General features: G+C 37.9%; 1 protein-coding gene across 4 annotated transcripts in view; it reads left to right on the plus strand.

Moving 5' to 3' along the window:
• BOLL (boule homolog, RNA binding protein) overlaps positions 1-24,302 on the plus strand; it is a 38,155-nt gene that overhangs the window by 8,808 nt on the left and 5,045 nt on the right. Inside the window, exons 3-12 of one of the 4 annotated variants that reach the window (XM_042784392.1) lie at positions 517-629; positions 3,485-3,625; positions 8,046-8,137; positions 10,435-10,489; positions 13,410-13,485; positions 16,780-16,907; positions 18,054-18,125; positions 19,077-19,124; positions 20,191-20,316; positions 21,813-21,887. In XM_042784392.1, the coding sequence (XP_042640326.1) occupies positions 612-629; positions 3,485-3,625; positions 8,046-8,137; positions 10,435-10,489; positions 13,410-13,485; positions 16,780-16,907; positions 18,054-18,125; positions 19,077-19,124; positions 20,191-20,316; positions 21,813-21,887 (831 nt within the window). In that variant the 5' untranslated portion in view covers positions 517-611. Of the gene's footprint in view, positions 1-505; positions 630-3,481; positions 3,626-8,045; positions 8,138-10,434; positions 10,490-13,409; positions 13,486-16,779; positions 16,908-18,053; positions 18,126-19,076; positions 19,125-20,190; positions 20,317-21,812; positions 21,888-24,302 lie in introns of those variants that run through there. The other 3 variants (XM_042784393.1, XM_033010997.2, XM_042784394.1) reach the window with 3 other exon arrangements.

The raw sequence follows: 24,302 nt of genomic DNA on the forward strand, positions 1-24,302 counted from the left end.
GGGTTCCGGGGCCCCCTCAGGGCTCGGCAGTGCCGCTCCTAGGGCTGGTACCGACCACCTCCCTCCCGGAGCCGCCGCCCGAAGCAGGCGGGCCGTCCGCCCCGGGGGCCGCTCCTGCGCGGGGGTTCGCCGCTGACACGGTGCCCGCCGGGAGGGCAGACGAATCGGGCCGCCCGTGACCCGCCGGCGCACGGGCAGAAGCGGCCGGACAGGCCGGCGGTGACTGTACCGGCCCGGCGGAGGGGGCGGCCGCAGCCCCCGGGGCCCTGAGGCGGGGCGGGCGGTGAGTGGCGGCGCCAGCAGGTGCCCGGGAAGGGGCGGGGGTAGCGGCAGCCCCGGCCGCCCGCTCGCCGCGGGGAGCCCCGAAGGGGCGGCGAGGCCAGGCCACGGGCACCCGGGGAGGGGGCGCGATTCCCTCGTGGGGAGGAGGGCTGAGGGGCGGCGGGGGCGAGGAAGGGCTGCTGTGCCCCTCCTCGGCCTCCCTCCCGTCACCGACTCCTGCCCCGCCTGTTGCAGGCCTCTCCGGTGGTGCCTGCCGGCCGGGCCCGAGGCGGAGCCCGGGAGCGCGACGCGTGCCGGCAGCGTGCCGGGGCTGAGGCGGCGGCGGCGAGATGGAGCCCGACGGCGCGGTGAGGAGCCTGGCGGGGTGACGAGCCGCCTCCCGCGGGGCCGGGGAGCCGCGGCGGCGGGGCTGGGAGCGCAGCCTTCCCGCCAAAGCGGCCCCGTCCCCGCCCGGCGGGCCGCCGCCATTTCCTCTGGGGTGGCCTCGAGTTGTAGCGAACCGCTCCCCTCGGCCCGGGGCACGGCGGAGCGGGGGGTCTGGGGAAGATGGGTGGCCGATTTCTGACGTTGCAGGGTACGGGCTGTGAGAAAGGGGGTTGTTTAGGGAGGGGGTAAGGTGGCGTTAGCCGCTAGGCCTTTGTAGTGTTTGGTTGTCTGACTGTGGATGTGGTCAACGTAAAAATCAGTTTGCCAATTTTAATGAAGACCGGTTGTCAAATGCTAAATAACCCATAAAAATACCGATGAATATACATGTCCGCACTGTTTGGAGAGAAAAAAAGATAAAATTTAAAAACTCGTAGAAATGCAAATGATTAGGCAAGTGATATGCTGTTAGCACATTTCTTTTTTTTTTTTTTTTAATACTGTTTTCTTGCTGCTACAGTCTCATTGAAGAGAGGAAACAAATTTTGAGATAATTATCAGAATATGCAATTTAACATTTCAAAATTAATTGGGATTTACTGTATTGGGCGTTCACAAGGATATGCTTAATTCTTCATTTTTTCCATTTGGGGTTTGGGTTGGGTTTGTTTAATAAGAATTTCAACTCTTGTATGGAGAAAATGAAATCCAAGATCTATGAGGTAAGAAGTACATTTTGTCTTTGGTGTCAACTGTTCATTGTTACTTTATAGTTAAATTCAGATATTTTAGTGCTGTACCCAATTGCTAGATGATTATGCAAGTAGAATACTGTATTTGGTGTGAGACATGAAGAAAGTAACCTGTTTCATGGTCCTGTAGAAGTGGTTCTCAGCAGAAAACATTCCTCCTTCTAAAGCCTCTGGAATTGTAGCAATTACGATTGTTCCCTGCCTGCGAGTGGTGGGTTTTTTTTTAAGGTTAGGCACTACTCTAGGGTGATATTCCCAGTAGGAGGAATGCATACTTTATGTTGAATAGATTAGGTTAAAGACTTGGGTTTTTCCTCTACCCCACATGTGTGTGTCTTCACAAATTGGGAAATGATTTTTGTCATACCTAAAAGTAAAAAGATATAGACTAAGCTGGATTTATTGTCATTATGGTATACAAAACAATAGCACTAATCCATTGCTCTGAATTAGTTAGCTAGCTAAGGAAACATCAAATAATCCTGGAAGAGTTTGCGGGGCAAACAAAAAGGACAGCTTTTTCCCTAACATTCTTCTTCACTATTGAGCTTCCATTTCTTACTGCACTTTAACTGTCAGCCTTCATTTTTTGTGTGTTCTCACAAAAATAAGTAACTTGTTTTTATTCAGGAATCCTTAAAGGCAGAGATAAGAAAATTCTATCATACAAATAAGTGAGAGTGGAAACATCAGGAACTAAAACAGTGTAAATGAGAGGCATTCAGTGAGGAGAACTGTTGTAAGGGCACTTTATTTTCTTCTCTCGTTTGAGAGGCTTAAAAGATACAGATACCACAAGAAGTGAAGGAACTTTGTACTAGATGGAGTAGCTTGCTATTTTTAAAATAAGCTTGCGTGTGTTTTCTTGGTCCTCACTATAAATTTTAAGGGTTGCACAATAGTAAGGGAGAATACGTTTCTCTTGAAATCCTTTCAGAAGAAAGGTTGGAGGCTGACAAGCCTAGATTCATATTTCCAGTTTTCAATACTTTGCTTACTGTTAGTCTCGTTACCTACAGCCTGTGGCAACTGCTTGTCTTTCACTTTGGGCTCCTTCCTTAGTGGTATTGTCAGGGTACTATAGCCCAGGAGTGATTTTAGTAAATTTTACTTGAAGGGGAGAAAAAAAAAAAAAAAAAAAAAAAACAAAAAAAACCCAAACAAAACAAACCAACAACAACAAAAAAACACAGCAAAAATGGCCTTGGGCCTCTACTGCAGTTCCTGTTAGGGAAGTTAATGATGGTACAATCTTGCTCCTTTAGAGCTAGGGTCTCATGGTTAGGATTGGCTGTGGAAGGTGGTGGTATTAGTTTGTTCTGAAGGGGGTTTCCAATGAAAAGCAAGTCAGTATTGTTTCACAATTCACAGGTGTAAGCATGGTAGAAGTTCAAACATCAGGCAGACTTCAGTAAATAATGGTTTCTATGAAGCTCACACCATAGTGGGTTCCTTTCCTTTCCAGGGGGCAAGAGCAGTCTGGTTCATCTTCTGGAGAGGGAATTTCTGTTCAGATCACTGTGTCTGTAGGGCAAGAGTGTTAAATTAGAAGCCTAGTCTTCAAGCACTGTTCTCGTCAGTTGTAATGAGCTTGTTGATTTAATGTGATGGAATTACAGGTACTTGGCACTCAAAATTGGGCAGAAGCTGTTGCAGAGAGCAGAGTTCTGTAGATGTGTGTGAGAGCACAGGTTGAGTTTCAGAAGTTCTTTCTATATAGGCTCAGAGTAAAGCACTTCTAATAACTGATCTCTGAAATAGAATTCATAACTTGGGATTCATATAGCAAGTGTCTGTACAAACAGAAAAACTAAGAATGGGGGATTAAGCCCTAAATGTCTAATTCAGAAAGTGTTAAAAGTAAAACTTCAGATCACAGTGTATTCACTAAGTTACTGAATTGCTTATAACTAAGCTTATGTTTAAATACTTCGAGCTGCATTCTGAAAAAAATGTGGTTCAGTTGTTCAGCATTTGCCATGCCTCCCAAAAAATTCTGTATTTTGTTGAGAATTTTTTTATTTAATAGCTTATAACTTGTAAGATACCGAAAATATTTGAAAATATTTTCTTTCACTCAGCAGACCGCAAATCAGACGCAAACAGAATCTTTATCTTCATGTCCCAACACTGTGTCACCGATGCCATTAAATGATTTGACTAATGCTCCAAGGTTTGGAACAGTTACTCCAAATCGCGTCTTTGTAGGAGGAATTGATTTTAAGGTATTTTTTTCATATTTTTATTACTAAATGATAAATTATAACCCTCTGAAAATCAGTAGGAAAAAATGAGATGTGATCATATGTATGTTTGCTTAGGTGGTAGGTGCCCTTCATTATTCACTACTGTTGATTTGAACATTATAAATCTTTAAGCCTTGATATACATAACTGTATTACAAAGTTGACTCTTTGTACACCTCGCTGCTAGAAGCTCTTGATGTACTGGTCCTTCAGAATTGTCTCTTTGAGGATGACGTCTATTCTCTTCAGCAAAGCTTATGGTAGAAAAGTATGTAGAAGGTTTTTTTTTTTTTATTATGTATAACACTTAGTGTAATTTAATAAGCAGCAAACACAATGTTCTGGATTGCAAACAGAGCAAATGTCAGTAGCTTCAGTTCCTCTAGCACTTTTCTTCCAGTTCATACAAAGAAGGAGTTACAATGCCTGTATTCCTCACATACTGTCCTTGTTTTGGCTGGGATAGTTATTTTTATTTCTTAGTAGCTGAAATAGTGCTGTGTTTTGGATTCAATATGGGATTTGGTATGAGGAGAATGTTGATAATATACTGATGTTTTCAGCTGTTTCTAAGAAATCAAGGACTTTCCAAGTTCTTATACCCTGCTGGTGTGCAGGTGTATAAGACTTTGGTATGGAGCAGAGCCAGAGCAATGGACCCAAATTGGCCAACGAAATATTCTGTATCTTATAATGACATGCTCAGTATATAGAGGAGGGTCATCCAACAAGCAGGGCATCTCTGCCTGCTGGGATTGTGGTTTTGGGATCTTGGCTTCTCCAGGATTGTTAGCAGGCAATGTGCGGGGTATTGGTTGGTGGGTGGTGAGCAATTGCATTGTGTATTTACCCATTTGTACTTGTTACTATTGTTTTATTTCAATTATTAAACCATATTTATCTCAACCTGCAAGTCTCCCTACCTTGACCCCTCCAGTTCTCTTCCCCCATCCCCCAGGCAGAGGAAGGTGAGTGAGTGGTTGTGTGGTGTTTGGCTGCCAGCCAGGTTAAAACCATGACAGTATGATTAATTTTCTTAAAAGCAAGTGTAAAACAAATATTAGAGCTTCCCTGGGCAATTTGCTGTACTGACCTTAATTCTCAGCATGCTTGTGCCTTTGCATATGTCCTAAAAGCCTCAAACAACAGTGCAAATTGAGCCATTCTTACATTGGTCAGTTTTAAATATTTGTGACAAGATGTGCATCAGACCTTTATACCAGCTACTCTCATTTTTTTCTTTCCTACCACTTCAGATAATGAGTTGTCATTGACTCGGGCAAAACCTTCCTGGTCTGCCTAGAGGTTTCTTTGTTCCCACCGAGAGTATCTTCTCTGCCTTAATCCTCGTAGGCTGAGGACCTTTTGAGCAGACTCAGATGGAGAAGGAAGAATGATGATTTACTCAGACTATTTTGCATAATAAATACAGGAAATTCCAGGATCTTCTGGCTCATTTGACTGAGATAATTCAGAGGCATTCATAAATCAAGAGATGTTGTACAAGATCTTCAGTATATTTGGGCTTTAGCAGAGAGGCACAGTAGCTTTTTGCATTAATAGTAAGCAAATTACCAGAGCTGTAAAAAGACCTGTCTCACTCTGTTCTTTCATTGCAATTTCAAAGGTTAAAACCACTTTTCTGCATAACATGTCTATAGTCTTGATAATTGTCATATTTATTGTTAATTTTGAAGGATCTCTTCATTTCTTGGTTCAGTCACTGATACAGTCAAAATCTATTGCAAACCTGAATTCAGCAGCAGAGGAATAAGAGTGCGTGTGTGCCTGTAAGCATGAAGAAGATGGTTTTTGTTGTGGAAGGAAACAGAAGGGAGAAGTAGAGACTTTAAATTTCCGTTCAAATCATGTTACATATGTCAGTCTTGGATTTTTTTCTTTTTGGAATCCTGTGTCAAAAAGCATTGTTTTTTCTTGGGTTTTCACCCCAAAGGTCTAATTCAAGTCAGCTGGGGGGGTAGGGGTATGGGTCTCTAAAAAAATTAAAAGATGGGTTTTTTTCTTGTGAAAAAGGGAGACGGTAAATAAATGAAAAATTATTTGCTTTCCAGCAAGCTCCTTTATTTTGCCAGGCATTTCTATTTGGTCTGTAACCATAACAGTGGTTCCTGTTTGTAAGGGGAAACAACTGGCCTCTCAAATTAAGAGAAGCAATTTGATAAGAGAAGTTGCAGTTAGGTACATTTTCATCTTGAAGAGCTCTTTCTTTGGTGGTGTATGCCATGTATCTTTGACCTAGGTGAAGGCTTAATATAAGCCTTTCTTAAGGATCTGGCAAGTGCCTTTGTCCTGTCATGAGCAGGAAAAGGCTAGTCCTGAACTTGTTTCTGGCAAGCTTCTAGATAACATGTTTGTCCAGGTACTTGCAAATTTCACTGTGAATCTTAGAACAATGTTTCCTTCTTATTCCCCCTTTAACACATTGCTTTGCAGATAAACCTTTGGTTTTCCATGTTTATAGTCGTGTATAGCCATCCCTCATGTCCTTGAGGTATTGAATGACACTTGCAGCACTCATTAGTCTTAAGGGCTCTTCAGTTGTTTCTTTGCATATTTTAGCTTTCAACTGTTTTGTCATAGGTTCTTTTTCTCAGCTTTGTGAAGCAGCTGAGCTATATGTAAAATACGGAGCTTAAACAGTCTCCCAGAAATGGGAAATTTTATCTATACATCTTCCATATCTAAGCAGATTTTGGTGTTCATTGGAGAAATTTTAAGGGAAAGGAAAATCTCCACTAAGATTCTTTAGTTCTTTACTACTTTGTGCATGCTCTTCGTTACTCGAGAATGTGTAAATGCTTTAGTGTATGCGGTAGAATTGTTATATAAGCTGTCAGTTGTTTGGCTGAATCTGTTTTCCTATATACACAGGCTTTCACACTTCTGTTTAGGTGCAAAGTGTGTTTATCTATGCAAGAGAGTGGTTCTGGACTCTGGATTTTTTTTTTTTTTTAACCTGTCCATGATAAGTAGTTTCTCAAGAACAGGTACAGGGAGCTTCCATGGATAAGACACAATTATTGAGCTTTAATACAACATTAAAGTGTTTCATGCCTGCTCAGTGCACTTGGATCTGTTGTTACACCTCACACTTTCAGAGCGACTGAGTATTTTCTAATGTTTTCATGCCTGAATGCTTGGATTAGTGAGGGAGAGAAAGCAGTTTTCTGTCATTGCTCTCTTCTGGACTTAAAGTTTGTAGCAAGCATGCTGCATTATTTCTGTTTGTAAAAAGTGCCTTGAGGGTAGTATTATTCAAAAAGAGCCTTAACTTTGTATTCCTTCCAGCTATGATAATTGTTTACATTGGGGTTTGTTTCTTTTAAGTTCTTTTTGCTTCTTAAACTTGAATGAGGCAGATAAGCCTTTGATGTTCAGGAGAGGATTTACTAAATTGTATACATACAGTTAAAAACAGTAGAAGTCATTCTCTTAGAGGTAAAATAGTACTTCTGATCTACTTCCTTAAAATAACTGAAAGTGTAGATTAATATGGAAATTGCTTGAAGCTTATAAAGATCCATGTATATAAACACACTTTGTCCAGCACTAGATACAGTATTAACTAAGGGCTATATAGAACAAACCTTCAAAATCTGAAACATGGTGTTTAGGGCACCATATCAAATATGTGCTTACATTGTAAAAGAAAACTGATTCACAGAAGTTAGACAAGTGTTCACATAGCATACATGAGCCTTTACATTTGAAACTTGTCTTACTCCATGCATACTCAGGAAGGAACAGTTTCCTCAGAGTGGATTTAGGCCATTCTCCATTAAAAGTATCTTTTCTTAACTTATAATGGAGAGTTTCTATGGTGTGCCTATAGATATTCACAAAGTCTTATATTAAATATACTTCAGAAAGAGGGATCGTGGTATATTAGATGGATTTGACCATTAAGTCACTGTGGTTTGGTGGGGATTTATTTTCATATGTGATCTATGTATATCCTTTATGGAAGCCTACATACTCTGCTGTTTTGAAGTTTGAAAACATTGCAATGATGTTTCGTATTGTAAACCGCTCTAGGACTAATTCACAGAAACAAAAACTCACATCTAGTAAATTTGCTTCGGTGGTCTTAACTGTAAAAGGGCAGTTGTTACATAAATCCACTAAAACAGGAGCTTTAATATTTTAGTGGCGTTCCAGCAATATTGCAGAATATGAAAATGCAGTAATTAAACAGGAGCTGTGAGGCTTATACATGCTCATTCTTTTTCCTTCCTATCTAGGATTATAATTAGTTTGTAGAAAACTTTATCTGAAGTATATCCATTAAAAGTCTTACGGTAAGTATTCATTAAAAAACCATACAAACCAACTTTTCTTTTTTTTTTTTCCTTCCCTCCCTCTTGATTTGCTGTACTAGACTAACGAAAACGATCTGAGGAAGTTTTTTGCTCAGTATGGCAGTGTGAAAGAAGTGAAGATAGTAAATGACAGAGCTGGAGTATCAAAGGGGTTGGTATAGTAGAATAAGCATGTTGTGGGAAATGAAAATATAACAGAAAGCTGACTGACGATAGTAAATTTGATTACGTTTTTCATAGCTTGAAGTATTATTACTTTTGTCACTGATATTCCCAATTATTCTAGGTATGCAAAAATCTTGCTGTTTAACATCTACATATAAATGTCTTTAATTTGCATAACTGTCAAACTCCATAGTCTCATTGCTATAAGATGAAGCTGTGTGCAACTAGGACAAAATCAGTAGTCCTTTCAGGTTCTTTTATGACTAATAATTTAAGTAGGTAATCCTAAAAAGGTAATTAAACATGCATACTTCTAAAACTGAAAGCCAGTGTGGAAATGAGCCTAAGAATGGAAGAGGTGAGATACACCTGATGGTGCATGAGTGCCTCGCAATAACTGAGATTTTGTATGAAGCTTTTTGGAACAAGAACACGGGGGACAAATCTGACCATGAATAATGATTGCGGAAAAGGGGGATTAAGAGTGGAAGTCAACAATAAGAGAAATGCCAAAGAGCAAATCTGGAGAAAGACTGAACAGTCAAGTTACTGCCAGAACGCAAAGGATGGTGAAGGAAACAAGGTGGGGAGCTCTGCTGCCACAGAAGGGTAGAAAGAGGGCTGAAGCAGAAAGGAATGTGCATGAGAAATTGTACCTGTAAAGTTCACTTAGGTCAGAAATTCAATTCTGAGCAGTAAGTCTCTGGTGTCGATCTCGTGACTTTAATGCTGTCAGCACTTCATATATATCAGCAAATTATGCACTGAGCTGCAGGTATTACCATAGAGTATATATCTGCATGGCATAGTGGGCTTGATCCTGGTCCCAGATCCATCACCAAATCTCATGCCCTTCTAAATACCAAGAAATCTGAGACTTTCAGTACATGTGTCCATATAATACAGTAACCCAAGAATATCCAGTTGTTATGTAGTTGTGATTGCCAACATATGTCTCAGAGTAATATGTTGGAAAAAAATTACTCTCAATGGTGTTGGGAATTTTATTGAAATGCAAGCGTGGACTTCATCGGTTCTTATTGACATGTGATTTAAGAAACTTACAAGTTTGTGTGATTATGTCTATTAGTTTATTGTCCACATAGTGCATAGAGTGTAAAGTCTGTGGCTTAGGTCCCAAGCTAGGAAAACAGTTTCTGTGTTCTTTAAACTTGGAAACATTTCCAAATCTGTTTAGAGAAGACAATGCAGGAAGAGCTCACAGCTTTAGAAGTATAGCTGATCGGAGACTACTAGACCTCTGTAATCAAATAAGCGTGGAAATGCTCACGAAGAACAGTAAGTTGTATTGCAAAACTTGATCTGCTGGCTGGAATGATAGGCTGCATTGGTATTGTCTGCAGTCTGACCTTCAAGTGAGCCATGAACCCAACAAACTATGCATACAAAACTACTAAAAGATTTTTAAAAAAAATTGTTGGAATTACCAAAGTTGAAAAAATTTTTTTTGGGGGGTGTGTGTGTGTGTGGAAATCCATTATTTTTTTTTTTATACATATGTGTTGTGGTACAGACTTTAATTATAACATCAGATACTTTTGCACAGGCAGTGCCACATTCAGTGGCCAGGATTTCTTTGGGAATTAATTCAGGGGTTTTGGTACAACAGGAGTTGAGTGTAGAAAGCCTGTTTGATTTGTCACAGCAGTTAGAGGTATGGCGAAAAACGTGTCACGAAGTATGAGAATACCTTATCCTTGTTACTACAGCACTCTTGTTTAATGCTAGTTATGTCAAGAATAATTCACCGATAAATACTGTTTCTGCATTGCTGCTTTTTCCGAGAACTCGATTTAATATAGTGGATAGTTCTTGTGGAAGTGTGGAGTGTTCCCATTTGTCACTGAAATAGGTAGGAGCTGTGCTATGAAGTACATTATAATAAAAAATAACATCCCAGGTGTCTCATCTTGACCATGCGTAACAAGTGAGAGCTTCATTTGTTTAATAGAAATGAAGGAACCAAAGATGTATGCTGAGTAACAAGGACAATACAGAGATTTTTGTATAGGTTTCTATGTAGGCTACTCATTCACTGCATAGAAACAGTAACACAACATACTTAAATATATTACTAAGTAGACTATAACAAGGATGTTAAGTAAAGATTGCAGTTGTTACTGCAATCTTTATTTCTGTGATTTTTTTTTTTTTTTTCCATTAGTTTACCTTTTAATGTCACTTGTACTAGATATGAAGTAGTAATGTGCAATATTTGTAAATAGGAACTTCAGAGGCTTAGAGTCTTCAATTTTTATTTAGGTATGGCTTCATTACTTTTGAAACCCAAGAAGATGCACAGAAGATTTTACAGGAGGTAAGTGGTAGTTCATGTTAAGAATATCTCTTAAATACTTTATTTCATGGTAGACACTAAGTAGCCCTGGTTGTCTTGTCCTCTTCTGTTTGCCAACTTGCATTTGAAGATCTGTTAGGTTTGGTCTGCATAGTTAAGAATATGGCTTAGAGAGCTCTAAGGTAAGATTTATACTGAGATCTTCTGGAGCTAGGGAAGGGAGTTGCCAGTTCATAGTACAGCTCTTGACTTCGACATACAGTCTTGTCTTTGTTAGTCTAGATGTGGTCTGTAGTACGTACAGAACTATACAGACTGTATCCTGCACATTTGGTTTACTAGAAAATCTGTTGCTGTCAGGATTTCGTGGGGAGTTGGGAAAGATAACTGCTGTCTTTTATTCTGACATGTTTGTCAGAGCTGATGTAATTATTTTCAGGAATAATTAGATTCACTTGAAGTCTTAAGCAATGAAGCTCATCTTGTCATGTAATTTTTGCTTGTCCCCTTAGCTATGTTACTGTCTTTACACTCCTTGTAGAACTTCCCTTGAGATCTGGTTAGCTCTTCAACTGCATGATAGTGCTTCAGTTTGGTTTGGGTTGGTTGTTCTTTTTAAATTGTGCACTGCATGTTCTGGTTGGAATGTATTGGAGAGATCCGTTGGTCAGGATCTATTCAAACAGGTGAAGGTATGTGGGTGTGGAAAAAAACCCCAAACATAAACAAGCGAGAAAATAGTGTCCAAGGCTTGCAAATTGCCTTCTGAGAAATATAAAGCTGGTTTAAATGTTGAAATACTGAACCCTTGTTGGAAATTGATTAAAATTCAAAGTAAGAGCTAGGATAATTGGAATGAAATTTTCCAGCTGTTTTCAGAAAATACGGTTATGTGGAGTCAAAAGAGTATACAGACAGGAACTTCTTGACTCAGCTATTTTTCTTCTCCTGTTTTTTTTTTATTGTTTTATTTCTGTGAACTACAAGAACACCAGTGGTACTGAGTATCATTGGGAAAATGGTTTAAGATTTTTACCTCTATTGTAACTGAAAGGTTGCACCAGTGAAGTCTTACTGGTATGTCAATCAATAACAGTAATACTTTTTTTTGTCTACTATAAGTGCTTTAATTCAGATGTCCTAGTATTCTATCACCTTTTTCATCTTTGCATCATACTACTATGTCATATTCATTTTAAGATCAATTAGCATCTAGTTATTTCTCGGACATCTTAAGGTGTGAGTTTCTAGGCTTTAATAATTTACGTATGAAATGAATTATTTTTTTCATTTTGTACTCTTAAATTTCTTCTCATGTATATGATACTCTGATCATCCTTTGCACTGTTTTTTTTTTTTTTTTTTTTGCAACCTACTCCTCTATCATGAGTAATGTCTCTAGAAATTTCTATGTTACAGTCTTTGAAAATATTAAATTGCATTAGTATCAGAAACGGACCATCAGGAGTTTTACCAGGATCTTTCTGGTCAAATGTTATTACTACTAATGCTACCTCTTCCCATCTTTCTGAAGTAATTTTTTATTCACCACAGTTTTTCGTATTATCTTTACTTCCTGTAGCATCATGTGTGACTTCTTTTTTTTTTCATGTAGTACTGTATTAAATGCTTTGAAGAAGTCCATACAGATTAGATATTTCGCTTAACTATGAAATCTGTGTAGGAAAGTCTAAAGTCTGATGGATCACATCACTGAAATACATTGCATCAGGAACAGTCACCTTATTGTGTGTGTCAGAATGCAGTTTGACTGAAATGCATATCTTTTCTAGGAGTTGCTCTGTGTTTAATAGGCAAGGTAGGGATGTTTACCATGATTAATACTTGTTTATGAAGTCCCAGATTCAACAAAATAGTTTAGCCTCTTCCTAACTTTGAATCTGATAGGAGGGACTTAGAATTATGTACAGGTATTCTAGTATTTTGCTAAGTTGGGCTCAAATGAAAAAAATGTATTGACTACCAAACTGTGGTGGTCCTGTTGAATGTGATTTTAGAACTGCATTTTTTTCTGTGTTCTTTAAGAACTAATTATCTCCTTATTAGAGAAGTTACAGCTCTAAAAACTGAAAGCTTTGTGGTGCCACGTGGTAGTGTTTAGTGCACATTCTCCCTTGCGTAACTGTTCAGGGAAGCAGGCCTTCAGAACCCTTTTAGGTTTTGCAAGGCAGTATTAGAGGTGCTGAAAACTAAACAAACAAAAAAAAATCTTTATTTATCCTATTCCTTTTCATTATATTAACAAGAAGTAAGCTCCGTATCGATTTAAAAACAAAGGCAGGGTTTTAATTTACCTGATGTACTTGATGCTCACTCTCTGTTACAAGCAAAACAATTGGAAGAGAGTGTAGCTTTCCTTGTCTGTACCTAGTACTTCTGCGGTAGTTTAGCCTTACTAGGATATCTGTTTAGTGTGCTTTTATGCTTTGTTAGCCTGAATGTAAGGAAGTTTTAAGGCAGTTCTGAGTGGGGGGACTTTTACATTCAGTCCTCATCTTGCTGTTTTCATAGACTGACTTGTTCCTGTCATCTTTTTGTAAAGGAGTGTCGTGATTGTGGATAAAAAGACTTTATACTTGAAATTGTCCGTTTGTGTACACATGTGCTTTTACTAAAGCAATAAATACATAAGAGGTAAAGCTACAAAAATCTGCTGACAGTTATAGGTATCAGCTCTTAGTCAAGCTGTTCCGTGAGGAGTAAGTAATACTTGAAATTACTAATTATTAATTTTCTGTACATGAAGTCTAAGGTTGGGATAGAAAAGGAATTAGTATAGCTTTTGGGTGTTTTGGTGTTTTTCTGAGTGCTTCATAAGTCAGGGAAAGGTGAGAGCTACTGAATACCTTGTCTACTTGACTTTTGTTTCTTGGATGCCTAGATTTGTGTAGAAAATAATGTTTTCTTTCCTTAATTCTAGGCTAAAAAACTTAATTATAAGGATAAGAAACTGAATATTGGTCCAGCAATAAGAAAACAACAAACACGGAGTCCTCGTATGTATTTTCACTTGCGTTTGTATGTTATGTAAGTGTTACTGTGAATGTAAGGCTTGAATTGAAGATGTGCTTGGTCTTGCACTGCATTAAAGCTGTGCATGAATGTGCTCAGAATGGTTTGCAGTGGAAGTAACTGCATGCCAGTGGAAATGTCCAAACAGATTGACATTTTGGTTCTTTTATCGCTTTAGTGTTTTTTACTTTGGTTCTTGGAAAAGATTATCCATTTATGAATGGACTGCATGGGAATTTCTTTCAGTTGCCAGGCAGAACCTCAAATCTAAACACTTAAACTGTCCTTACAGTTCTATAGGATACAGCAGGTTGTGCTGGTTGGCAGGGTTGTTAGCAATTTATTTATACTGGCAAAATAAGTCAGGACTATTGCATCTTGCTTTATTCAGCAGTAATCATAAGGAATGGGTGGTTGCAGTCTCCATTTGGTTCTTAAGAGTCCTTTGCTGTAAGACAGTGGAATGAATGCTGTATGTTCCTTGTGTGGCAAACAACTATTTAGATTGAACACTTAAATAAAAGGAGTATTGGTAAGTTTTGTCACATGATTTCTTTATCTTGAGCAAGTATGCGGTGAAGATGTTCTTTTGAGGGATACAGAAATCAGGGGTTTTTTATAGAGAAGATGACCTCCCCTTCTGCCAGGGGCTGCTTTATTTCTGTAATACACTACTGAAAGTGTAGAATATAAATCACCAACTTTTAAGACAAGAGCCATCAGTTTTTTGCATAGCAGAGCATGCTATTTCATTATTCCTCAGATCTACTTGTCAGAAGTGCAGCAGGAAGTAAAGTGTACTCTTGTGACTTTTCTTCACTATTTGTCCTATGATACCTTTTGGAAGAGTAAAAAACCAAAACTTTTGCTCATCTTCCGTCTTAGAGAAATACAGAAGAATTATAGTTTAATTCTAAAACTCTCTTCAGTTGTTACTGTCACGTTATTGATTAAAAGTAGTTCATATGTACACTAACACTGTGGTGTAGACATACTTTCTGCAGACAGGCTATTTCCTTCTTTCTTCTTCCCCTCATGCATAGGTATGCCTTTCTCCCTTGTAAGTATATAGAATAGTGTTTGCCCAGGGGAAGTGGAATACTTCGTTCCAACTGTATAGTTTCTTTGCTCCAAAAATTATTCAGCATGATCTTTGCTCAGTCATCATCAGGGGGTTATATGGTTGGGGTTTTTTTGCTGTGCTTTATTTACATTTCCATCTTTGACTTGGAGTTTCTCAGTTGCGTTGCCTGACTTGTGTTGCTTCCTTCCTTGACTCATATGTTGAATGTGTGTATTGATAGAAATGGGGCATATCTTTGACTGTGTTTTATTTTTGGGATCTGGCAGAACAGAGAGGGGAAGAAAACTTCAAACATTTTTTTGAAGTAAGCTGCTGTGTCCTTTTGAAATCTTCCTCTGTGGCCTTGTTTGACTCTGCCACTTCTTCCTTGGGCCTCAGATCTGTGATAGAAGATCACATTGGCATCTAGGGACACATCCTAGGATCTGGTTTTAGTGTGCCTGCTCTCATGCTCAGACTATCTAACCTTAGTCACTAGGATACTTTGCCCTACTGCAGCTCACCTTGAGGTTCATAAAGCCCTAAAACCTTGACTCTCGGTATCACCGTAGGGCTGTGGTTCTATTACATTTAGCAGAATTGAAAAGATAGCCCATTTATTGCTGTCCTCTCCAGACCACCTGTAATCTAGGACCTGTCTTCCCTGCTATTAAGCAAAACAGTTTTTACCTCTTCTGCCATCATAGGACCTTCTGTGCTATGAGCTTCGAACCTACCTGGAGGACCACTCAGTTTGCTTTTCCCCAGCACCGGGTATTGTGAAAGTGGGCATTCTGAAAGCTGAAATGTATAAACCAAACATCAACAACTGGAAGAATGATGAATTGTGGTCTTGAAGAATTTCAGATGGCTATCCCTCTCCCAAGTTGTTTTGTTTTTCTGTCACAGTGAGTTTGCTGGGTTTGATAGAGAATTTTTCCTTTTCTTTTGCAAGACACTTAGTCAACAATAGCAGAAAGTTCTGTGCAATGCACTTGGTAGTTAGTGGACAGGATTGTTGGCCATGGCATCCTGTTAGCGTCCTCACTTGATACCAGTAACTGCTATCCTAGATTGCTTAGTGGAGCTAAAGTAGTCTTTAAGTAAGGTCTGTTTAACACTGTCCTAGCAACCATCTTAGCCTCACCTGTCTATGGATGATACTTCAGTTTTATTGTATCCACGTCTTCACGCTTTTCTAGGAGTTGGTTAAACTCTTACTATTGATAAAAGCTCTTGAATCAGTGTGGAACTCTTCCTGGTTTTCCACTTAGCATTCTAGTAATCTCTTTAGTGTTGTGTCTGTCCATAAAATGGCACTTACAGATGAAAAACTAAAACTTCTAAGTGATCTTCTTTGTATTGTGTTCTGAGTTTTTTTCCATGCTATATTACTATTCAATGTGATTTCAAGGTTATTTCAGTTACAGAATTCATTTTACTTCTTTCTGCAGAAGTCTTTTTATATTTGCAACTGAAATGTCATGTTTGACAAAGTTCTAGAGAAACATTAAGTTCTGTCCCACTCCAAAATGCAGGCAAAAATAGAGTTTTAGGTGATCTTAAAGGCAGTGTTTGAAAAAGATAACCTCTGCATAGGGATAGATATCCTTTTATTTGAATAATGCTTGCTGTCGGTACCTGTTAGAAGGCTGTGTAGTTGGAACTCTGCTTTAGGGTCATCCCATGCTGACTTACAGCCACTGCCATAGTAGCAAAATAGCTGAGAAATGTTCCTGTTGCTGAACATCTAGATACCAGTTTTCATTCTTGACAGGCTATATGCCATCACAGAAGCACAGTCTTCATGTGTTGAGAAACCAGGCTGCACCTTGTAGTTAACCAACCTTCTGTTGGTTTTAGTGCTTGAATCCCGCTTCAGCTAAATACAGTGTGAAGTTACCTTTGGACATTTGAAGATTAAAATATATATATATATAACTTGCTGGTAACTGGAGTTAAGTTTTTAGTAATTTACATGCATGCCATCTTCTGCACCCCTTCCCGTCTACCTCTGGAGACATGCTATGACCGTCTACTTCTATGATTTTGTGTTTGAGAGGGAATTGAGATGGCACTAGGCGCACTGCTCCATGTTCTTTCCTTTGAGTGTTTTGCTTTTCTGAAGATCAGAAATGATCTTTTATTTTTTACAACCTGCACATCTAAAAGAATAGAATTTACTGGTAAGTAAACTTTAAAATATTAATTCCAGGTTCTACTGTAATACCAGAAACTGGTACAATGTACTTAACTACTTCAAGTGGATATCCTTATATTTACCATAATGGAGTGGCTTACTTTCATACATCTGAAGTTGCTTCTGTTCTGCAGCCGTGGCCAGTAAGTAATTTATTTTTGTATATATGTTTTTCTATGGACCATAATGAGTGTAGTGTTTTCAAGTCCCTCCTGTTCACAGTTTTTTTAGCTATCCCTTGTGTTTGATGTTTCAATGGCTTCCTTATACCAGTCTATTTATTTTACGTTTTTAAAATATTACTTAAATTTATTGTTCCTTTGCAGGGGATTTTGATGTGACCTATTGGACAGGGTAGTTGAGAATCAGTGTGGGCCCTACCCTAGGGGTACTCAATCTTTCCAACTACCAAGTGTTGCCTCTTTTGCCTTCAGTATTTAAATATTCTTACTTTTCATTGTTAGGAAGTTATGTAAAGAAGTTAAAGAAAAAAACCTGTGAATCTGATGTTATAGAAAACATTCATCAAATTAGATATTAATATTTTTTGGTATTGTGCATATGTAACAGTGCAGATAGGGTCTTTGCCATTTTGCATTCTACATTTTCATATAGTGTAGAATGAATTAAAGTAGTTTGAACTGTTCTTTCCTAAATATTTGCAGGAATGAGGGAACTGCATGACATGGGACTTGCATGTATTAGCTTTAACTCATCAGAAGTAGAGGTTCACAGTGCTATGTTTGTTCTCTACTGTGACCAGTATAATTCTGCCCCCTTTTCTTTCACTGGTGTTTCTCTGACCCTAAATTGGACCCCCACAAAGCTCAGGCAGGTTTCTAACTGGTTTAGCTACCTAAACTGGCTCACTATCAAATCAGATGGATGCTGGGGCTAGTGTGAGGTAAGGAGTGGAAAGTGGAAGATTGGATTGGGGCTGTGAAGAAGGTAGGAATAAATTAGTGACAGCTTAGATTTTTTTTTTTAAGTGTTTACAACAATGTACCTGTGGTCAGGGTAGTAGGTGGCCTTAGCATCCCTACATAGTGATGGCCCGGTGCTTTCTGGAAAATACTAAGTAAATATGCCAAAGATTTTTGTTTCATCTCTGATGTAGGCCCTTAGAAACAGTGGTTTTGAAGAATTTAAGTGCAAGTTAAAACTTGGTAAATCCATTTTCAAAAGGGAGGGGAAGTGTTTCAGCATTATAGTACTCCAGAACTGTTCTTAATAGGAATGACAGTTTATGAAATTGCTGCATTAAGGCTTGTAACTTCTTTCTTTTTAAGACTCGCTCTGTTTCCAGTTCACCTATGATGGTAGCTCAACCAGTTTATCAGTCTCCTACATACCATTATCAGGTATGTTTGAAAATGGGTTTCAGGCCGTCAGTGATCTTTCCAACTTGGAGTATTATTTCCAGCATTGTCTTGGGTCTGTTTATTCTTAGGAAATAAAAAGGCTGTTCAAAACAGTCATATAAAACAGATTTGAATTTCATCAAAGTCTTTCTTTTCACTAGAATACAGTATTTTGCATATGTAACTACATGGAAATGTAATAAACTCAAATTTTCTTTAATATTGCTAGACAGTCAGCTTAGTACCATCCTTTTATCATCTAAGCCAAACTCCTGCTGAAAGAAGGGCTGGTTAGGTCAGGTTTCTCAGGAACTTGTCCAGTTGAATGTTAAATATCTCCAGTGATAGAATCAACAATCTTTGTGGACAGCCTCTTCCAATACTTGACCCTTCTTATGGTAAAAGACTTTTTTCTTTAGAGCTAGTTAAAATTTCCAGTGTTCCAGCTTGTGTCCATTGACTCCTGTGCTCTGAACACCGCTAAGAATCTGGCTCAGTCATATTTATGCCCCCCTGTTAGATAGTTGTAGCCAGCAATAATGATCCCCTCTCAAGGCTGAAGAAACCCCATTCTCTCAGCATCCTGATATATCTATTCTCCAGTCCCAATACCATCTTGGTGGCCCACTGCTGGACTTACACAGTATGTCCATGTTTGTAATGTGTACTGCAAAGTTAACTGCATTTTGTATCTTCTATTTTCCTAATTAAACATGCTTCTTAGATGCTTTGGTGTTTCAGAAGCTTATGAAATGCCCAAGTCAGGCTGAGTGAAAGTAGACAAAACTGCATTCCTGAAGTATTTGGGGGCTTAATGAAAATAATATTTCTTTTTAACTAAGAATTGTTACAGATTGGAGACAGTTTTGATTCTAGTATGTTGGTAATTCTAGTATGTGTATGCATATATTCTTAATCACATAAGTGATATCTTTTCTTGTTTGATTTTAGGCACCAACACAGTGTCTTCCAGGTCAGTGGCAATGGTCTGTTCCACAGGTAAATACAGTTCATAGTTGCAGCATTTTGCCATTAGTTTGCATCTAGTTTAAAGCTACAGTACGCTTACCTAACAGTGAAGTTTCCTGCTGTTCACAACATGTGAAATAATAAAGATGAATTGCTATATTTTAATAATGCATTTGCAACACTTGCTGATAAAATAGCATTTATTGAAACATCAAATACAAATCTGATGTAAAGAAAGCATCTTCCCCTCTCCTCTCCCCTTGCAAAAAGTTTGTATTAAATTAGCTAGTAAGTTCTCAAAAGCAGGTAGAAACTGCTGTATTTTGCCTGACAGGAGAATTTAGCATTACCTAGCTTGCTAACTGATGGTAATGATGATGTTACATCTAAGTATTGCTAGCAGAAGCATGGAGACACACAGTTATGGTGAAATTAGACCCAAACCCTTGAAGTGGGAGCAAGAACTTGAAATTTTTAACTTGGTAATTTTGGGGGAAGACTTTTATCAGTTTTGTGATATCTATGGGAGAGGAGCTTAAGATGGAAATCTTGACACCTAAATAACTGTAAGAGTTTGAAGCTGAAAGGAAGACAGGGTCCCTTAAGCTTGAACTGTTCTACAGCATCCTCATTACTTCATTAGCAGACAACCTTGTCCAGTTATAGTCAGTTCTAATCTTAATTGATGTCAGTCTGATACTTTGAAATCTGCCTGCTGAATTACAGAAACAGTGGGTTTTATTTTAAAAGAAAAATCCTTGTTTAATGTAACACTTTTGCAGGAGAAAATTAAACTGTTATGTTTCTGTGATTTTGAGAGTAAGTGTCAATTTTAGGAAGTTTAGAATTTCTCTAAGTGCTCTCCAAAATATAAATAAAATCTGACAAATTTATAAAAGCTATTAAAGAGCATCTTTGTTTTATCCTACTACCTGACCTTCCTACCCACTTCCTCCTCACTTAACTTCTTTAGGTTATCAAAGATGAATTTTACACTTCTTTTATCTACATTTGTATGTAGCAAAGACTGTAAAATAAGCTTTGATACTTATAGTGCATAAATCATATAATTTATTAAAATTGTGTTTTATTTTAGTCTCCTGTCTCTTCACCTTCATTCTTGTATTTGCAACCATCTGAAGTCATTTATCAGCCAGTAGGGATTACCCAGGAAAGTGGATGTATGCCTCCACCTCTCCTAGTGGAAGCTCCAGTTCCTGAGGTATTTTTATAAAAAATTTTACCTACAATTGAAACCTTTATCTGCAACTGAAAAACATAATCTTTTAGTTTAAGCACAGGCAGTTCAGAGCACTTAGGTCAGCTGTTCCCTGTACTTACCCCCACACACATGCTGCTGCTGTTAAATCATTTCAGTTGTCCTCAAGTTAGACTATGTTCCAGTTTTCCAGGAGTATGCTTTGATTCTGAAATACTTTAGAGATTCACAAGTGTATGACAAACAGCATTATAAAGACTAGTCAATTTGTTTTGTTTGAAAATAACATTTAAATAAAATGGGTCAGACTCTTCAGAATGCTGGGTTAGTCTACCCAAGCCATAACAGTTTCCTGAAGTAATTCTTTCTGTGTGAGTAGAAGCTCATGTCTCTAAATACTCTGAAGATCAGAATGAATTAAGGGTAGTTGAATGACTAAGTAATTTTTTTTCTTTATTTGAATTTTTTTCACTTCTATATCTCTAGCATTTCTAACATTTCTTAAGAAATATTTATGTACAATAAAGCCATTTCTTAATAATTGGATATTTAAAATTAAAGTAAGTAATTGGCTACAGAAAAACTTAGTATAAAATTGAAAATGTATTATGATTGATGGGTACTTTTCCTCTTTGATAATTCATTCCTTATGAACAGGGATTTCAAAATAAGTGGTAAAGTAGGACAGTAATAAAGTATTTTTACAAAAGTTGTACAGTATTTTATTGCTACAAGAAAAGTTCCAAAATTGGTATTTCAAAAATGTTAAGCGGGAAATCCTGACATAACCAAGTAGTTTAATTTCCCTACAAAGGTATTGAATAATAAAAGACTTTGGTTGTTGGGGGTGTTTTTCTCTTTTTAAGTGCATAAATCTCAGTATTTTTTTGTATAATCATAAATCTTACTACCAATGTTATTTTACCTTTTGTATTTTGTAAGTCAGATATCAACTTATACAGAGAAATTTGAAGTGTTTGAGCGCTAAGAAAAAACATGAAATTAGTTAAGGAATATTTGACTGTAACATGGGCTCAGTTCACAGGTACATAATTTGTTGATAAAGGAGCAGTATATGGAAATTCAGAAGATGGTGTAAAATTCAAAGAAAGCCTGTATTACTTGTATACAAATACCTTGTAAGTGTGATAGTGCTGGGAATTATATTTCAATATGCCAATCTACACATTTAAACACTGTTCCAATTAGAGCTGAGTGAAATGGGTTTGTAGTAGAGAAGCATGCTACTTCTGTCAAGGAAAGTGCCTTTTGACACTGATCTAGATAATTGAATTTACCAAACTTTGGTGCAGCGAGGAAAACAGATTTAAATATTGAATTTTTTTTGTTTGTTTGTTTTTGTAAGTCAGTAGTTTAGATAAACATAGACCACAACTTGATTTTAAGAAATTTAAAATCATGTGACAGGTTTGCAAAAACATAAAACTGTGAAACAAACTTTTCTCCTCATTTTTTTTGTAATTTATTTTTTATACCAGCTGTATTCTGATCATGGACTACAAGCACCACATCACCAGCCTTATGCCCAGAGTGCCATAGCAATGCCTGCACCTGTGAGTATCAAACTAAGATAGTTAAAGCAAGCATGGTAGTATTACTGTTCCCCTTCAAGAAAGGGGACAGTAAGACAGGAGAGGCAGGGGTGAAGAAATATTTTATTAATGAATTAAGGAAAACAAACGTTGCTGAGAAACTGAGAAATTTTTTCCCTTGAGACTTGGTTACAAAGGACGTAGCTCCAAAATAAGTAATACCTATTTGGGAAAACTAGAAGGAAGGGAGGAAAAAAAAAAAAAAAAAAAAAACACCACCACAAAACCAACTACATGACTAGTTATTTTAGGACTCAAGATACAAAGAAAACTGCAAATGAAAAATGTATCTTGAGAAAAGAGTGAACCTCATTCATGTCTTTGAAACAGTGGTTACAAAATTCTTGTCTCTGTCTTTGTAAATAACGAATTGAACTCCTCAAGATCCAGCCTTAGGTAAACACCTCAAGCTGTGGAGAGGTGAGGTTTTGGGACACTGAGCATGAAAAGCTATCACGGTTGGCCACCTGTAGGTGTTTTTCTATGCAGTTCCGATTTTGAATGGCAATTCTAAAATGTTTCTTCCATGTCACTTGACGCAAGTTGTTGGGGTTTTTTGGGTCCCAGGTTAAGGTCCTTTTGCTTAAAATAATAAGGCTGTTGATACAACACATGAAATAATGTCTAAATTAGTTTTAGCCTAGATCTGCCTAATGAAGGACGGAAGGTATCAGTATTTATTTGATATTACAACACTTATTCTTCTGTGAAAGACGCTTACTGAACTCCAGATGACAGACTAAATATGGATGAATCAAAGCCATGTTATAGACTGTCTTTTTATATGTATTATTTAATTTAACTTACATTTCTTTCAAGAGAAGCTTTTTTCCATAGTATTGTGTAACAATATCTACTAAATATTTCCAGTAGAGGGGGCTGTAACATTAAGTGTTGTCTTGGAATAAAATGCAAGTACTCCAGTTAAAAAAATAGAAGCTGAATATTAATTTGAGAATACTAATGCGGACTGATTCATTTTTTTAGGAAATACTTAAAAGGCAGTTGGTTTAACACAGTGATCATAATACCAGTTTATATTCCATTTTCCAACGGTGTATGAAAACACTTTTTTAAAAAATGGCAGTAGTAGTCACAGAATCAAACACAAGGGCATACTTACTGTATCAAATAGAGAAGCAAGCTTTTTCACCTTGAATCTTGATTTTTATCTTTCCAAGGGCCAAGGCTATATGAACACGGTAGTGTGAAGTAAGTTACAAGGTAGATCTAGAGCATAATGGCTCTTCCTCTTCTACAGTAATTGCCACAGTACCGTGCTTTACCTTATAGCAAAGGCAAAGTAGTTTGTGATAAGTGATAACGTGTTAATTTGCAGTAGAATAGGTGCATGCATGGCAAAATCATGTTTGGTTACTGTGGCATAGGAAATGAGCTGCAAATTCAGTCTCCTATTTATCTCCTGTTTTAATGTTTTCTGTTTGTTCATAGCTTTGGAAGCGATTTCACATACAGCTAAAGTTGGCATAACCCAGCAATTCATTCCATTTTCCACATCACCCATTTCCTGTGCTGGTAGCAGTTTTTGTGAGGCAATATGGTAACCAGATCAGGGGACTGATGTAGTTAAAAATGAAGCCCCATTCCCACCACCTAAGAAGAGCTAACGTAAACTTGAGTCAGTTACTCAGACTGGTTTGTCAACAACTGCACAAACTTGTACCTATACAAGAAGTTTGGAATAGGAGAGAGGAAGTAAGACTTTTGTTAGCAATGCAGATTTAAACTTGATGAAAGTGAACATGAAGTTGCTAATTCTGTCCATTCCTTCACTGAATTTCTGGCTCATTCTCATCTGTTTTCTCAGAAGTTTTGTCACCTGTAATTGAAACTTTGCTCTGTTCAGGTCTCAGGTAGATTCACAGATAGAGTTAAACCCTTACAAAGACTTGCTGAACTTGCATAGTTTTATTCATTACCAGATAATGCCAAATGGCTTTGGACAGGTTTTGATTTTTATTTATTTAGTTTGCTTTGTTTAGTAGTCCTAGAATATAACTGTTCCTTTTCACATTTCATCTTATCTTTTCACATGCCCACTTATTTTGAATATATTTCACATGGAATAAATATGATCAGCTTGTATTGTGTCCATCACTGTGACTTAGCACTCAACAATGATTGGAAAAAAAAGAGCTAATGTTGACAGCAGAGTGTTGTGTTAAGCCAGTGTCTGTGTCATTACCACCTGCTCCCCAGCTGCCTGAAAATAGTGCCCGCTGGCTGTAGTCTTGTTAAAATAGCCCAACAAATGAATCTGTTGGTTGAAATTGCCAAGTCGTGGCCATGTATGAGAGCAGATGCCTAAAGTAAGGTAATCTGCTAATTGCCTCCACTGCATTAGGAGTTGCATTA

This window comes from Tyto alba, unplaced genomic scaffold (assembly GCF_018691265.1).
Source record: "Tyto alba isolate M040663 unplaced genomic scaffold, T.alba_DEE_v4.0 Super-Scaffold_7, whole genome shotgun sequence".
Lineage (NCBI taxonomy): Eukaryota > Metazoa > Chordata > Aves > Strigiformes > Tytonidae > Tyto > Tyto alba.